A 16,470-nucleotide genomic window follows, 5' to 3' on the forward strand; every position below is an offset into this window, starting at 1 on the left:
AGGATGATACTGATCAATTCACATCTAGACTACGGAGTACTGGGTAAATATATATCTACAACATACGCATCAAAGGTATGCAGGTATATAAATCTGAATAGAAAATGTTTGAAAGCGAAATAGTATATAATGTAAAATAGTAAAACACTTACGCAAATATATATAGCGGATCTATAGTATGTTCAGACTTATACTTGCCATGACCTATGCGCCAATTAAACATCTTATATTTACCACACTATATAAGTCAACTTACATGGCAAGCCTATTGCTTCAACATAGAAATCTACATATAGATCTACATATGTCAAAAGAATAAGAAGTACATGGTCAACCCCCAGCTGATCTCCGGAGTAAACATATATAGTTGACCGCCCAACATGGCAGTATCCCTCATTGCCTATCTTACCCCCAAACACCATTGACACTCAAGTATATTTGGGCTTGACTTTCGTTAACAGCCTGGATTTTTACAGCTTGTCCCTTCGTTGATTTCCACGTCTTCCTTTTGCTCTAGACATGTGGTGACCGTGCTGCGAAATAGCCATTGCCCGCAATGGACGCCTACCCCGAAGACTACGTCAATCACAATCTGCCTTTAGTCCTACTCTCAGGGCTGGAGGCAGACACTGAAAATGAGCCAGGAACACCATCGGATTATCCTCTGCTATCAGAGAAGGGGACGCATATCTTCTCAGACTTCCCACCTCTGAGCGGGGCTGTTGCGGAGGAGCTCCGGAGCTTGCTTCTAGAGGAAGATAGCTCTCAATCGCCATGGAAGTCTAGAGTTACTGTAAGCGGGAATACTACGATTGCGAATATTGGTTACCGCATCAAAAGTTCTGGCCGCGTATGTTGATACCTTATGATCCTAATCCCGTTGGTTTCACAGCGTACTGCGGACTACTTGCTAACACCAACACAGTCATGCAGACTCCCTCCACAAAAAGCTGACCCCCCTATCCCCTCACCACCAACTACTCCCAGTGATGACCATGATAATGAACACTCCGAGCCTAGCGCACACTATGTCCTCCACTCCCCGATATCGCCTCTGTCACCGGGTTCCCCAACTTTCCCAGATGGCTTGCTCACACCTCTATGGGTAACTAAACACCAGGACCTGGTTCCAGCAGCAGTGATAAATTTCTTCCCGTTTTCGCTGGACCCAAATATGAACTCGCTGCGAGACAATCAACTCAAGATCGAGATCAATAGCTTGAAAAAAGAATGGCAATCCTCCGGGTACAAGACGCGGTTCGTGGTCGTTCTGTTATCAGAAGACGGAGAAGAAGGCGGCTATGAGGGCGAGATTGATGACCGAATTGCGGGGATTCGGCGGGCAACAAACCTTGACCCCAGGTCAATATTTGTGATTCCACCAGACGCGACTTCATCGGAACTGCAAGACTTTGTGAAATCACTCTTCTCTTTACTGCAACCGTCGGTTGTTGAATACTATCGGGATCTGTCAAAGCATGCCAGGCGTAAACGGAACAGGGGGAATATCCCCCCTCCGACCGCACCACCAACGACCGGAACTTCTCAGACCCTATCGTCCCAAGGCTGGAACGTACGGTATGAATTCAAGCTTGGAATTTTTGCCGAGTTTCGCCAAGAAATGGATGCAGCCTGCCGGAACTATGAGAGTGCGTACGAAACCCTGTTTGGGCATGAAGTCTTCGAAAATATTGCAGGCTGGAATCCTCGATTCAACGATGCGCGCCTTTTGGCCGACGCCCTGGCCATTCGGATTATACGCTGCCTGCTATGGACGGGCCAGACGACCACTGCAGCTCGGCTTTGGGTTGACCACAGAGTCCGTGTAAAGGATATTGTCGATCGCAGAGGAAAGGGCAGTAAACACTACGGGTGGGAGGCCTGGGAGGCGCGTTGGTCGATGGTAATGGCACAGCTTATCCGCCGAGCGGAAATTCCGCCTATCTCCAGCGAAATCTCTTCTGAGCAGCCCAGAAAGCTCTATGCTCTACCTGAGAAATCGATTCCAACCGGGGAAAGAGTCAGGCCCTGGGAACATCTCCATCACGAGGGTTACTGGCTACACCGTTCAGCGAAACATACGATGTTGCGACGTGCCCTTGCCCAGGAAATCCCCTTGGAAGATCGCAAGCCCCCCGGGCAATCACCCGCCTCACAACTCGCAAATAAATCCTACTTGTACGACACGTACCTTGTTCCCGACGCTCACGCCGAAGCACCCCAAGAAGGACGAACTGGCTTCGACCATTCTGGTCTAATATTAAGCACGCTGAAGGCTGCTATCGAGGAATTCGCAAAACGCGACCAAACAAGGAAAGTCGAGAGCTTGAGTCTTGAGGCGGCCGAGGAGTATATGCGTATTGGCTCATGGTCCGAAGCGCATGGCCTTCTTCGGCCGCTGTGGTCTACTCTTAGCTGGCGCCGCTCAGGGTGGTGGCATCTGATGGCCAATTTCGGGCGGGCGCTCAGAGAATGTGCCCTCAGGATGCAGGACAGCGAGACAATCTTGCGAGTGGACTGGGAGCTGTTGAATAAGAGTGAGTCGATTCCATTTATCTTGTGCATGTTGTCTTCAATGTTAATATTTATTCCGATAGATCTCAAACCTAGATCTGCGTGGCATTATGACATCCACAAGAGTCTTGAAAGTTTACCCTCAGAAAAGCCTAAACCTTCTCTTATCCTTCGCGCAGAGGATGTTATAACAAGTCGTGAGTTGGAAAGCCCGAAATGTAAAGATTGCACTGACACCTGTCTTCAAAGTGACCGCGTCGCTGGTGTTCGAGAAATCTGATGGCAACGTTGGCGAACCTCTACATGCACAGCTTGCCATCACATCCTGTGCTCATAAATTCTCGGCGCCTATTCGGCTTTCGGAGGTCAAACTGGTTTTCGAAGGATGTCTTCGACCGGTAAAGGTTCAATCTGACCAGAACCAGGATGCTGACACCACAACCTCATGTTGTATCGCAACTCTTCCACTCCGGGAACCGAGCAACGCTGATACTGCGGTTCAATCCCCAGCCGGTGGACTGACCGCATTGGTAGGTATAGCAGATCTGACTATGGGGCCTTCCCAGACCAAGGTGTTTGACCTCACCTGTGTTCCTCGCGAAGCTGGTGAAGCCAGGGTTGCTTCAATCACCATGCTGATTGAAGAAGAACAATTCGATTTGGGTTATGCGGTCACTGAACCAGAACAGCGTGAATCGTTCTGGTGGGAGCAGACCCAGAAGGGCGTGACCCGTAGGAGAGTGGGCAAGGATAGGGATACTGGCAGGTGCAAGGTTATGCCTAAGCCTCCCAAGATCCGCCTCACAACTCCCAACCTGAAGCGGACCTACTACACCAATGAACGAGTGATGCTTCAGATTGGTATACACAATGAAGAAGACGAAGCTGCCGATATATCTGCTGAGATCAGACTATTCGGCACCGAGTCCGCAGCTCAAATCCAGTGGCTCGACGGCGACAGCAACCCCGAACTCCTCGAATCAGGCGCCAGCACTCCGATTGAGGGGCCGTCTCATTACTTGAAACGATCTGTGGGTGTTCTGGAGCGCTCCTCCCAGAAAACTCTTACAATTGTGTTGGTCGATACCCAGGAGGCTACGGATTTCACCTTGGAAGTTTCGACTGTGTACCATTTGGTGTCTGATACCCAGACCCCGATTATGAAGAATACTACCGTGGATCTATCATTTATTCGGCCGTTTGAAGCAAACTATGAATTCTTGCCGGCAATTCACCCTCAGCCATGGCCCAATTTCTTCGCAGTTAGCGACAACTTACTCGAGGATGGCTCTGCGCCAAGTCCTGGAGGCCTGTTCCAGAAATGGTACCTCAATTCCAAGGTAGTTTCCTTTGCACTGGAGCCATTGGTAATTGACAAGATGTCCCTGGTTCTTCTCGAAGCCAACGGGGGAGTCGTTTGCGATGTTCACTCAGAGGAGCTTGTGACTCCCGGAACACCACATCTCGCACCGGAAGAACTGCGAGAATCCAACTTCTGCCTCGATGTCCAGAAGCTCCTTCTCGGAGACCGCCGGCCAACTGCGCTCACCTGCACATTGGAGATCAATTGGCGCCGGCAGTCATCTGAATCTGTAGCTTCCTCGGACGCAGAGAACTCAGTCACAACCACCGTCCTTGATATTCCCCGATTTGTGGTCCCAATGGGCGAACCTCGAGTCCTTGCATCAGCCACCCCATCCAGCAGTATGGCGGGGTTGATTCATATGGGCTATGTACTGGAGAACCCCTCCACCCATTTCCTCACCTTCAACCTGGTCATGGAAGCTAGCGAGCACTTTGCCTTTAGCGGACCGAAGACCACCGTTGTGCAGCTTGTGCCGCTGAGTCGCCACACAGTGAACTTCAATTTGTTTGCAGCGAAGCGTGGCTTATGGATTCAGCCACAACTGGTAGTTATTGATATCTACTTCAACAAAACGCTCCGCGTCCTTCCAACGGGGGATATGAGGTCGGACAAGAAGGGGGTTCTGGTATGGGTTGATGCCGACGATTGAATGATAAGACAAGAATCTGAAATACCTGCTGTGGATGAATTGGTCTGTCTCATAATAAGCAAATATCGTATATAAAATAGTCATTCCCAACTCTCTCTGTATGTTGACATATACATGAGGGCACGTCACGTGTCCAACCCTTATCACATAACCTGGATAGATATCCTAATGAGGCTAGCGGCGATCGGTCTTCCGTATGTCTCGCCGTCAGAGAGCTTCATCACAGTCACTCAAAGACATTTCAGCTCACTTCCCTTGATCCCGCAGTATCTGCAGCTATAATTGAGGCCCCAGCACCGAAGTATCCGGCCTCTTACTTCCCCCCTCCTCGGGAATCCGTTCCCACGCCCCGTTTGCCTGACAATCCCCCTCTCAACGCGCAATACAACTTGCCTGACCCGACAGCCTCGTTGCCGACACCATAACTATGGCGGCGCAAGCGGCGTTGATCGCCGATACCATCACCGGCATGAAGCGGGCTCTGCGCAGAGAGCGTGAAGGTAGGTTCCCGACCAAGCAGTCTGTCTTTCCAAGCATAATGGTTTTCTGACATATTCCTTCGCCAGAGAATGGCCCGGACGACCCCATCATGGCGCCGACGAACCGGGGGAACAAAATGCATGCTAATGCTAAGTATGTGAGCGAGGGTGCACTGGGCTACATCAACGCCGAGGATTACTACAAGCAGGTGCGTGGTTTGCCGATTCCGGGACTTGGGCGCTGTGGCGATAAGATGGAAACTCGGATTTTATGGAAACTGACTTTTGGACGGCGATTAGAGAGTCGATCATGCTGGTTATACTCGTTACATTCTTCAGCCGAACCCGGTTCGCTATGATTCAGAGGGAGAGGAGCTGGTTGAGGATGATGAAGATTCCGAGGCCGATGCTGCGGCTGCTGAAGAGAACCCGTTCTCTGGCATTGCGCTTGAGAGTAAGTTCTCTTTTTACACTCTCAATACTGTCCATAGCCTCATGGCTGATCTGTTGCTTTTCCTTTCTAGCTCTTCTGTGTCCCCTGAAGCATCCTTCCGAACTCCCCACCCATCCTTCTATGTCCCAAGCATACACATCGCAAGCCCTGGAGAAAATGACATCAGCGGTCGAACACAAGCTCCGTCAGGAACGGGCTTTGCTCTGGCGCGCCAGGAGCTTGCATAGGCAATTCCTCGGTGATAGCAGTTGGATGCCGTGCGGTGCTCTCGAGACGCCTAATGATCACTTGATCTTCGACCCCAGGCTTGCCAGTACTGACCCGAGCGTATATGCTGAGCAAGGTACAAGTGGGACTGGTACTCCGTCGACCAACAGAGATCTCAATGGCCCGCAGGACGTGGCACAAAAGGTATCTGCATCAACAGCCACCCAGGACTCCAAGCCAACACAGAACGGGACACAAGCCCGGACTAGTTCAACGCAAAATGACGTGGAAATGGCCGAGGTCCCAGCAGAGGCCGAAACCGCCAAGAACGGCCTGCAGCTTAAATCAGAAGAGACCGATGCCACCGTCAAAGACCTTCCACCTCACCCTAACACCTCGAGTCTTGCCCAGGAGAGCAAACACGACGATGCCGAAGCTGGGGCGAGCATAAACCCAGCCCTCAACGGGAAACAGGACATGGACACAACGAAAGATGTCGATCCCGTCGACACAACGGAACTCAATGACGACACAGAACAAGACCAGGAAATGCACGACGGCTCCTCACCAGAACCACCACGGCGAATGACAACGCGTGCGCAAGCCAATGCAGTCAACCCAAACGAAAATGAAAACGGCTCCCCACTCTCCTCCGAGACAGCATTCCCACTCCCAACCCCGCACCCCCTCTTCCTCGTCCCGGACAACATCCGCCCTGATCCAAACTTCGGCCTTCCCGCCGCCGAAGCTGAGGAAACCCGCCGCCTGCTCTGGTCGTATATCCAGAAGCAGGAAGAGACGGTGCGTGGGGTCGAGCACATGCTCGATTCACTGAATAGATCTTGCCGCATGAAAGCTGATGTTCTGGAGTGGTGTAAGGCCGAGGGGCATGTTGGTGAGATGAGCGATGGCGAGGACTGGTATGATCGTGAGCAGTGGGGACTTGCTGAGGGTGAGGACTTGAAGAAGGGGACTGATGAGGATGAGGTTGAGACTGTTGATGAGAGTCGAACACAGGGGAAGAGGGGAAGGGGAAGGCGGCAGTGAGAGGTAGCTGTTGGCAGTGCTGTTCTTCTTTGCTTCCTCTCTTTGATCTTGGGCTTTCGGATTGTCATGTCCTGGTCTCTTGTGATATGAACCCTACATACTACCCTGTCTCTGTCTCTGTCTGTGTCTCTTTGGGCTCTTTGATTCATGTGGCGTCGGTATATACCCTCAGTTCTATAATAAACATGGTTTTGGTTACTTTTTATGGGTTTAACAAGTAATCTTCAATTAATCCACGTAGTAAAATGACAACTGGAATGTCCATGGGCCATCCCAGTAGGGCACGCAAGTCCACTTGGGGAGCAGACAATGCGTGCATGGTGAGATTGTCCACGTGCCACTATCTTGATTTTGCCTTTCCTCGCCCTTATCATTGGTATTGTCCTCATCTTCTCCCTCAATCTTGGAATCAGCATCGTAGGTTTGTTCCTTGGTCTGAGCCTCGTCCTGCGTGCCTATGACAGCCTTGAGGTCATAACCACCCCGCCTCTGCAGCTGCAGACCATTTGGCACTTGGGCAACGCTTGATACTCACTGCCACAATTCCAGCAGGTATCTGTATTTCTTCCCCTGGCATAGCCGAGAAATGTGTTCTATGGGCAGGGGTTTCGGTTGATGTCACATTGACGGTCAAATTCTCATCTTTCAGGATTTCCATACCTTGAAGACTCGGTGCGCAAGCTGTCAACGTCTGTCTGGGTATGGCAAGTCGTGGTTATCACAGTATCATCTGACTCTATTCCCAGGTCTTCAGTTTAGACCTGGGACTTCCCTGGGTCAGTGGCTTCCTGGTTCCTGGAGATGTCGACACGGTCCTCGTTCAGGTTCATGGACTCGACGATTAGCCGAGTCTTCTCAGCATATACCTAGGTATACGGTGAGGTCATGGGCCTGCAAAGTGATTTTACATTCGAAGGTTCTTTGGATTCATCTACTACGGAAAGTAGATGCTGGACATGCTAAATGATCTGTTCTCGGGTCTTGGATGCGTTTCTTCTGCTGTTGGCATCTTCATCTCCTTAGTCGTAGATCCACATTGGGGTTTGTCTGGTTTCCTTTTTCCTTCTTATTTTCTGCCTCCTTGCTCTGCCATTTTTCACTTCTTTTTTTCGGGGGACACGGTAACACTAAACACCCCAGCCTCGATTGACAGGGCCGGAGCGCTCGTCTTTTAAAAGATCACCCTGAACGTTGGAAGTGGTTTCTCTGTGCTCCCCGATTGCGTCTTTCCATGATTCCACCACTTCTGTTTCTGAACTCCGTTCCATCGAGAGTGTTCGTCCAAGGGTGGCCCTGCTATCTGGCTCAGCAAGGCGAGTTCATCATGGTTCTCACCAGTGGTTCCTAGGTTGGTCCACAGCCAATGCCCGGGATATCTGGAACTGATGGACAAATCCGCAGTGGAAATAAAAAGAAGGACTAGCACTAGTTCCAACATGATGGCTCGCCTTTTATTCCGCACGGCTAGTCCATCGTAGCCGGCGCCGATTTGGGGTCATCGCAGTCAAATTCACAGCGCAAGGCAAACCCACCCAATCTGATTCTCGAAATTCTTTCCTGCACTTCTGGGAAAACCACTGGGATCACCCCTGCTAAGCAGGGCGAGGTTACTGAGCCTGTGAGGCAGTAGTCGAAATGCTGGGACCATCACAGGCAAATCCAAAGCACAGTGCAAACAACCCAGCATGATCCTCGCTGTGAAGATTTCCCTCCCATCTTAGAAAGCTGAAGGTCAGCGAAGACTATTGGTTCCTGACGAGCTTTATCAGTCCAGGCTTTGTCATAGGGCGAGGTGTCGTCCACGGGTAGTTTCTTGGGTTAGTCCACCCCAAGGGGCCAAAGAAGGTCATGCATAGCACATTTGGCGCGTTGGGACTCAGGTTTGGATTGAATTGGCTCTTGGTTGACTATCTCGGTCACCAAACTTTGGGTCCTTAGGTGGTAGGCTCAAATCGATGACTGTAGCCATGCTTTGCTTCGTGGCATCCGACTAGGTTGTTTCTGCTGGAGTTCAATGATATATGATATCTCGTCAACGGAGTTCTCATTAGGTCCTCACTTACTCATCGCCTGGGAGCAGGTGCAAGAACCTTGGAAGGTTGAGCCAGCCATGCATCAGATGGTACATATGCAATGGTAGTGAGCTCGAGGAACCAACGTTGGCGAAAGACTGGCAGTTGCACTGCTCTTTGCTTAGTTTTCGCTGAAGTTTTATGTTTGGGGTCTCAAGGTATTGACTCAGGTTGATGACCTGAGAGGTGAGAGGGAAAGTAAAACGTACCTGATATACGGTTTGAAACAGTGGAAGACACCCAATCTCTATTCGAACCGGCTTGTCTTCTCTGGGGCATTGTATAGTTACATTGAGGGATGAGTATAGACCGAAATCAAGCGAAGGCATTAGGCTGTAGCATAACAGTCTGACAACTGAGCCCATATCTTCTCAACAAGGGCACACGTCCGGTTGGCTGCTTGTGTGAATACCATTTGGCTTATAAAACTCGATGGCTCAGGTAATATATGCTCTCAAACTTGAAATAGGAGAGTAGAGAAAGAATTGATTCTCTACAAACAAAAGTTAGCTAAGCAATTGCATAGCACTTAATAGAGCTTGACAGACCAAGCATCAGGCAGATAATCAGTCTTAACATTGTATAGTCTTCATGAACATACTGTATCTTAATGCTTAGATTGTTGTTCAGTGGTCACCAGCTTGCCATTCTGGTATTCTCCATGGTAGAAGCATAGTGTATGAGAAGACATAGAACACAAGTGTATAATGTTAAGTCTCAAATCCCCTTTATTTTAATTGTCTGGTGCATCCTTTTGTCTGTAGAATATCTCACCCATTGCAGTCAAACAGACAAGCACTTCCAAACTCCCTTATACATCCTCGGCAATCGCAAATAAGCAACAAAGGTCTACTGATTCACAGTCGTACTGCAGTTTTGGCGCGATGGGGTTGATTGGATTATATCTTTGGTAGTCGCGTAAGGGAAATCACAGTGGGGGCCTTGTCCAGTATCAAGGACAAGGCAAAGATCTATCGTCTACAGGTCCAGCATCGTTGAAGATTCGGATGCATCCGTGTGCTGGAAAAATTATCATGGGCAGCCCCAGACTTTTGGGTATCAAGTTGTCTGAGCAACCTGGCCTCTCTCTCGCGGCCTCTCTTTCGATGTGCGGATTGCGGATGTTGAATGTCCCAGCCAATCCTGGTATACACTCATGGCGTTTACTGCTTCTTGGCGCGCTCGCGCTCACGCTTGGCGTAGATCTCAGCAGTGAAGGGGCTAGAGACAGTCAGTTCGGTTCTAGGAAAGCTTCAAAAATGACTACTTACTCTTCCCAGCCAAGAGCGAACCAGTACAGGACAAAGACCTGGGCGGTCAAAAGAATGCCAGCAACCTTGCCCTGGTAAAGTGCAACACCGAGGAAGTTCAAGGTGCTACCCCAGTACATCGGCGAGCCGGTCACGTTGAAAGGGAACCCAGTGACGGGAGCGTCCATGAGAATACCAAAGTAGTCGCCAAGGTAGGTACCGGTCACACCAAGAGCCCACATGCTGGAGAGAACCAGGACCGAACCGATAGCAAACAAGACACCTCCAACAATCGGTTGGTGGACAGGTGCGTAGAAGGGCTGGTCAGCTAGAGCGAGTTGGTAGAGATGGTCACGGAGAATCCCGAGGGAGAAGATGGTGAATGCTAGGAAGTAGCAGCCATTGTACGCGCCTCCAAAGAGGCGAGTCAAGAAGTGGTTGCGGTACTCTGTTCACCGGTTAGCCAAGGTCGAACGCAACAGTACTCGAGTGGAATCGGCGAACCTGCGCGGGCAACAATGCTAGAGAGCTCATATTAGCTATTTATCATGAAATAAATGATTGCCATTGTAGTTTTATCTTCGCGATGGACACGGAGTACTCACTTCCAGAAAATTGGGTTAAAAGCAATAGTCGCGGCGGACCCTGTTGGGGGTCAATCACATGCAAATTGTTGAGATCCTGTAGAGAGACCAACTCACATAGTAAAGGCTTAGAAGAAAAATCGACAAAATCTGTAAGAGAGGCCATGGCGCAAAAATCGTTAAACCAGGAAAGTGAAGAGAAGAGGAATAGGAAAAGGAAGGGGAGAAGAAGAGGGGAAAGACGAAGTTGACCGTTGGCCCCGGATTAACAGCTTAAGTAAACAAAAATGACGTCCACGGGTTCACGGGTCCCGCGGTCACGGGATCGTGTCTTTCTCGATTCTTTGCTCGGCCATCCCTTTTTGATACTGCCCTTGCATCTGAGATGCACGTCTTTAGCTCTTCTAACCCCTAGGCCCTTTAAACCCACCAGGCATCAACTTCATCCCAGGGCGCTCCATACAAACGAAAGCTTCCCCGCCAATCAGGCCAGATAGACCGCGACCATAATACTATGCCGAGCTGTTCGCTCCCAAGTTCCTGGGAGTGATGGTTATGAGCCGTGGAGCTCGGACACACGTGTGCGGAGAATGGCCCTTAGTCGCCGTGACCTAGTTTTGGCGGGCGTCGGCGTATTCATCGCTTGGGGTCTTGTGGTTCGCTGGCTGCCGATCCTCCGGTATCTAGGATATGCGGTGACACTGGGTGCCATCCTATCTTCTGTTGGTCTTTTAGGGCTTATCACATTGACAATCCGACATCAGAATGACAAAGCCAACACCAAGAACGTTTCAGTGGCTTTCATAAAACCCAACCAATGGCGAAAGGAAGTGCTGAATGTCCGTCGGAGCACGCGATACCGGCCCCGGCCACTGTATCCTCAGTCCTTTGTCGTATCGGAAAGGATCGATGAACTTCTATCTCTCATTACCCGAGACTTTATTTCCTCGTGGTATCGCAGTATCAGTCCGAACCCAATATTTGCCAATGAGGTTGATCGAACGATTCGTGTCGCCCTTGAAAACCTCCGGGATAGGTTGGTTGCGGAGGACATGGTCTCGCTAATCGTATCGCGGATCTTTCCTATTGTAACATCACACCTCAAAGAATTTGACATTGCCGAGCGTTCTGTCCGGGGGCGCAATCTCAATCGGAATGTGACCGAGTCCGGAGAGCTTGATCTGGCCATTGCAAACAAATACCGTGATGGGCGTTTACATCCCGCTGTTGCAACCTCTGCGTCCGATCAAAAGGCTGTTCAACAGGACTACCTACGCAAGCTAGCAGTTGGACTCTTACCCCAGCTATTCCCGGAAAGCGTGCTAAACAGTCGAATCGTGTCTGTTCTGATTCGAGAAATCATCTCATGCGCTGTGCTTATTCCGATAGTCACTGCATTATCAGACCCAGACACGTGGAACCAGTTAATGGAAGCATATGGCCGTACAGCTTTGCACGATCGGAAGACTGTACGCAAACTGCGCGCCGCTTTGGACCAACATGCGTCACCTACACCTAAGTCCAAGCGTGGGCAACCATTTCCACGACTGTCAGCAACCGATTCAGAGCGAGCCTTTGAGCGCTTTGTGAGGGCAATCAGGAAATGTAATAACCTCTCCGATGCCCGTCGGTTTCGTGCCCTCGTTTCCAGTCAATTGAAACAAGAGAGTGTGGTCGAGGGTCAGGATCAGGTCTATCTGAAGCGTCTGGAAACGGGAAAACGTGTTCTTGATCAGAAAGTGGCTAAACTCGCGAAGCCTGGCGAAGATTCCCATGTGCCTCCAGCACTAGACCCTCGACCTGAGATCCCATCTAAAACGCATGAATCGTCCCTGGTCGACGTGATGCACAGCGCATCTGGACTTTCTTATTTCATGGAGTTTATGGATCGCCAAAAGCTGATGTCTCTTGTTCAATTCTGGGTTGTTGTAGATGGGTTCCGCAACCCACTTGAAGATGACTTTGGAGATGAGGCAGCGCCTACTTCATTAGCATGGAAGCCAGCAGACAGAAATGACCTAGCTCTGATCAGTGAAACATATCTCTCAAAGCCAGAACTGAAGGTCTCTGAAGAGTCTCGCCGGGCAGTCAAGACATTCCTGAGTGCAGGAAAGCGTGCCACCCCGGAACAATACCGAAAAGCGCGAATGGTGGTTTTAACAACCCAGTCTGCTATTTTAGAGCATCTCCAAGATACCTACTATCCCAAGTTCAAGGAGTCTGATCTGTACTGGAAGTATCTTGCGTCTGATGAAGCATCTGCTGCCCAGGCGCCAGTTCGTCAACCCTCCCCCATTGCAGTCACTTTTGAAGCTCCCGAGAGGCGACCTCTCCCGCCTTTGTTGTCACGAACGAGCTCCCAGCCGGGATTGAGACCATCCAAAGACCTTCGACGGGCCGCTGTCTCGTCTGGCGATGTGCGGGGCATGGGAAAATTATTTGATGATGACGATTCACCACGACGATCAATCGATTCAGAACGATCTGCTCATCTTTTTGATGACGACTACGACACTGACAATCTCGCCACGTCCACCCATAGCTTGGGTAAGGATTCCCAGAATGGCGAGAACGATGCTAGCCAGAGCCAAAGCCAAGTCCTCAAGACGATGGAGGCAGCGCTTAATGATATCATTACCAATGAGCCGAAAAATGGAAGAATCGAAGACCTCAAAGGAGATGCTGCCGGTCTGTTTGGGCCGGAGCGTCCTGTTCTCTCGTCGCGCAGCTCGTCCGAAATCCCCCAGGTTGACAACCGGAATGAAAGAACTAAGAAAAGCATCGCATCGCTTGGTCTGGTCGATCATGCGTCCCGACTTGGTGTGTTTGATGACGACTTATTTCCGGATCAACAGAAATTCATCGAAGATGAATACGAAGAACCAGACGGCGTGGATGAAAAAGACTCAGCAGATGAAGTGCATGAAGCTGCACCGGGTGACTTAGGTCTAACGGAAGCGATTGAGGCACTCTCGGTGGATATCGACAAGCTTGCAGCCCAGGACGCCGTGGTCCAAGCATTGACACGAAAAGCCGAACTGACAAACAACACCGCGGAATTGAGAATCCTGCGCAAGTCCAAGGCTAGCATCCAGCGCGAAATGCATCGTAAGGAAATGCAGCGGCAACAGTACATTCTCCAGGAAAGCGATAACAGCTTGTTTGGGCGATCGACCGTTAGCATCAAGTCTATTGTCGTAGGGAAAGAGGAGGATGATGGCCGCGAATTCGCTATGTGTAAGAGAAGTTTCGAATGTGTCGTTTGTTGCAAGCTAACTAGTTATTTAGACGTTGTGGAGGTTCAAAGAAATGCGGGCGAGCAAATGCCTGCTGCATCGTGGGTCGTTGCACGACGATACAGCGAGTTCCATGATCTGCACCAAAAGCTACGCCAACGCTACCCCTCCGTGCGGCACTTGGAATTCCCCCGGCGGCGCGTCGTCATGAAGTTACAGAAAGAGTTCCTTCACAAGCGACGACTCGCTCTCGAAGCCTATCTGCAGAAACTCCTCCTCCTGCCAGAGGTCTGTCGCAGCCGCGATCTACGTGCATTCCTATCCCAGCGTGCCATTTTGCCCCGCAAGGAAATTGCCCGCGACAACGAAGGTGAAACCAAAGACCTTGTCACCCGTATCTACAACTCCGTCGCAGATGGCATGGATGACTTCCTCGGCAACTTCGGCGTCCTAGACCAACTATCTACCGCAGGCCAGAATCTCATATCAGCCGCTACCCAGCAAGCCAGCAGCGCGATACCAGAGTCCAGCCTCGCAACCGAAGACGCCGTCACAGCCGCCGAAGCCGAAGCGGAACTAAATGCCTTCGAAGACCGCGAGCTCGAGCCCTTCATCAAGCCCATCTGCGATCTCTTCCTCGAAGCCTTCGAGCTGAACCGCGGCAACAACTGGCTGCGCGGCCGTGCCGTCGTTGTTGTCTTGCACCAGCTCCTCGGCGGGACAATAGAGCGCAAGGTCCGCGACGGAGCGCGCGGCCTGGTACAGGATGATTCACTTCTCAAGTACATTTCTCTCGCTCGAGATACCCTCTGGCCCGGCGGCATACTCCGAAAAGCCCCTCCTCGTTCGGCTGCTGAGCGTCTCAACAGTCGTGCTGAGGCCACTGTGGTCTTGGCTACCCTCATCCCGGATCTGGCAGGTAATGTTGTCGGCAGAGCTAATGCGCAGGCTGCTGCCCGCCGCATCTTTGCCACGCTGAACAATCAGCATCTCAATACCCATCTCGTTTTTACGATTCTTGACGAGATCGTCTTGGTTCTCTTTGGGAGTGCGGGCCGTCCTCGATGAGAAGTTGGTTTATTCTTCCTCTTTACAAGCACTGTATATTCTCGATAACATCTATCTCTACATAATATCAAATGCTTTCACCTAACACAACCAAAAACCGAAATAATCCGCCAAGATAAAATCATCACGTGTGCATGTGATGAGGCTCAAATGTGCCCAACAAAGAGCCCCTAAACCCTCCCAGCCTGCGTTCCAACAGCTCATCTTCTCTTCCTTAACCCCAATGGCCCCTACCCCAACCCCAGCTCAATCCCACGCCCTCTCCATCCCTGAAATCTTCGAACTGATCCTCCTCAATCTTGACATCCGCACCCTCCTGACAAAAGCAAGCCGAATCTGCCACAGCTGGTCCCACTTCATCAATTCCTCCCCGCGCATCCAATGGGCCCTATTCTTCCGACCCCTCGACCATGCATTGGATAAACCAAAGACCCAGAACCCACTACTAGCAGAAACCTTTCCGTCCATCTTCGACCAGTTCGAGTGTACCAGTAAAAAGAATGATCTCGACACCGATACTACAAACGAAAAACCCACCTCCAATGTCACATTGACCACCTTCGACATGATCAAGAACCCGCACAAATGGGACGCATACATCAGACCGGAAGCCAGCTGGCGTCGTATGCTGGTCCAGCAGCCGCCCGTGTATACGCTGTCGCTGCTAAGGAGTAATGTCGGGCATGGCGGGCAGCATTTGTACATTTATGAGGCGATGGTGAGTGTCTAGCTCTACTTATTTACATGATATATACACATAGTTACCGATATCTACATAATGGGTTTCCTATTTGTTTAGCTTTCTATTTGTTTACATACATCTATACATCATTTGCCTCCTGCAAGAACCCCTAGCTGACAGTTGTAAACCCTCCCAAGGACCACCAAAAAGAACCAGCCGATGGCCTGCGAATGGATATTGTCTTTGAGGCACTCATCTTCGGTGACAGGTGGGATCAAGATGAATATTCTGCCACACAGATGGTCTGGGGACAGGAATTCCTCCCTAAACAGGTTCAAGCGGATTTGGAGCTCTTTGGAGTCCGGGATCTGGACTTGGTGTTTTATACTCATCTGGGAGAGATGTTCAGCGGTCTGCGTTATGATACTCCAAGTCTGGACTGTGAGGTTATGAATAACATCAAAGCGGCGTATACTAAGCTGGGGATGAAGCCGAAGTACTCGGATGAGGCTTTTTTGAAGGGGCGGAAGTCTTGGGGTTCGCTTTGGGATTAGCATCTGTGTAGGGGAATAGATATCTTATCTTCTCATGGATCTCTAGTATGCCGTATACCCATGTACAATAAGTCACCTGGCCTTGAATTGTCCCAACTTGGTTTTCTACCTGACATCTCCCATACAACATCTACATTGGAAAAATATAGAGATCATAGCCGGAACTACTTGATTTAATCTCCACTAGGGGTCGAAAGGAGTGAACGGCATATACCGGTCCACCCAGGGTAGATACATAAAGCCGGGCCAGACAGAAACGACTGATAAAAGAGCAGTAAGATAGACACAAAATCAAAATACGAAATCTC

General features: G+C 50.4%; 6 protein-coding genes across 6 annotated transcripts; 4 read left to right on the plus strand and 2 right to left on the minus strand.

Annotated features, from left to right (window-relative positions):
* Nucleotides 1-556: 556 nt before the first annotated feature.
* Nucleotides 557-4,529, plus strand: N7525_011469 (uncharacterized protein; the record flags this gene model as incomplete). The annotated part of the gene is made up of 4 exons (XM_061215501.1): nucleotides 557-850; nucleotides 926-2,537; nucleotides 2,598-2,711; nucleotides 2,764-4,529. 4 exons carry the CDS (start codon nucleotides 557-559, stop codon nucleotides 4,527-4,529), a joined length of 3,786 nt encoding a protein of 1,261 aa, XP_061068013.1.
* Nucleotides 4,530-4,956: 427 nt separating this feature from the next.
* N7525_011470 (RXT2 domain-containing protein) lies at nucleotides 4,957-6,716 on the plus strand (the record flags this gene model as incomplete). Its single annotated transcript, XM_061215502.1, has 4 exons — nucleotides 4,957-5,029; nucleotides 5,096-5,217; nucleotides 5,309-5,462; nucleotides 5,533-6,716. The coding sequence occupies 4 exons, from the start codon at nucleotides 4,957-4,959 to the stop codon at nucleotides 6,714-6,716; spliced, it is 1,533 nt and encodes a 510-aa protein (XP_061068014.1).
* Nucleotides 6,717-6,944: 228 nt separating this feature from the next.
* Nucleotides 6,945-7,374, minus strand: N7525_011471 (uncharacterized protein; the record flags this gene model as incomplete). Its single annotated transcript, XM_002560538.1, has 2 exons — nucleotides 6,945-7,211; nucleotides 7,252-7,374. The coding sequence occupies 2 exons, from the start codon at nucleotides 7,372-7,374 to the stop codon at nucleotides 6,945-6,947; spliced, it is 390 nt and encodes a 129-aa protein (XP_002560584.1).
* Nucleotides 7,375-9,951: 2,577 nt separating this feature from the next.
* Nucleotides 9,952-10,788, minus strand: N7525_011472 (bifunctional phosphatidyl-N-methylethanolamine N-methyltransferase/phosphatidyl-N-dimethylethanolamine N-methyltransferase; the record flags this gene model as incomplete). The annotated part of the gene is made up of 5 exons (XM_002560537.1): nucleotides 9,952-10,009; nucleotides 10,060-10,486; nucleotides 10,543-10,559; nucleotides 10,644-10,683; nucleotides 10,740-10,788. The coding sequence occupies 5 exons, from the start codon at nucleotides 10,786-10,788 to the stop codon at nucleotides 9,952-9,954; spliced, it is 591 nt and encodes a 196-aa protein (XP_002560583.1).
* A 424-nt stretch (nucleotides 10,789-11,212) lies between these two features.
* rgsC (putative intermediate filament protein (Mdm1)) lies at nucleotides 11,213-14,926 on the plus strand (the record flags this gene model as incomplete). The annotated part of the gene is made up of 2 exons (XM_061215503.1): nucleotides 11,213-13,859; nucleotides 13,911-14,926. The coding sequence occupies 2 exons, from the start codon at nucleotides 11,213-11,215 to the stop codon at nucleotides 14,924-14,926; spliced, it is 3,663 nt and encodes a 1,220-aa protein (XP_061068015.1).
* A 223-nt stretch (nucleotides 14,927-15,149) lies between these two features.
* N7525_011474 (uncharacterized protein) lies at nucleotides 15,150-16,162 on the plus strand (the record flags this gene model as incomplete). Its single annotated transcript, XM_002560535.2, has 2 exons — nucleotides 15,150-15,644; nucleotides 15,806-16,162. 2 exons carry the CDS (start codon nucleotides 15,150-15,152, stop codon nucleotides 16,160-16,162), a joined length of 852 nt encoding a protein of 283 aa, XP_002560581.2.
* Between the last annotated feature and the right edge of the window lie 308 nt (nucleotides 16,163-16,470).

This window comes from Penicillium rubens (assembly GCF_028828025.1).
Source record: "Penicillium rubens strain IBT 27055 chromosome Unknown utg000004l_segment0_segment0, whole genome shotgun sequence".
Classification (NCBI taxonomy): domain Eukaryota; kingdom Fungi; phylum Ascomycota; class Eurotiomycetes; order Eurotiales; family Aspergillaceae; genus Penicillium; species Penicillium rubens.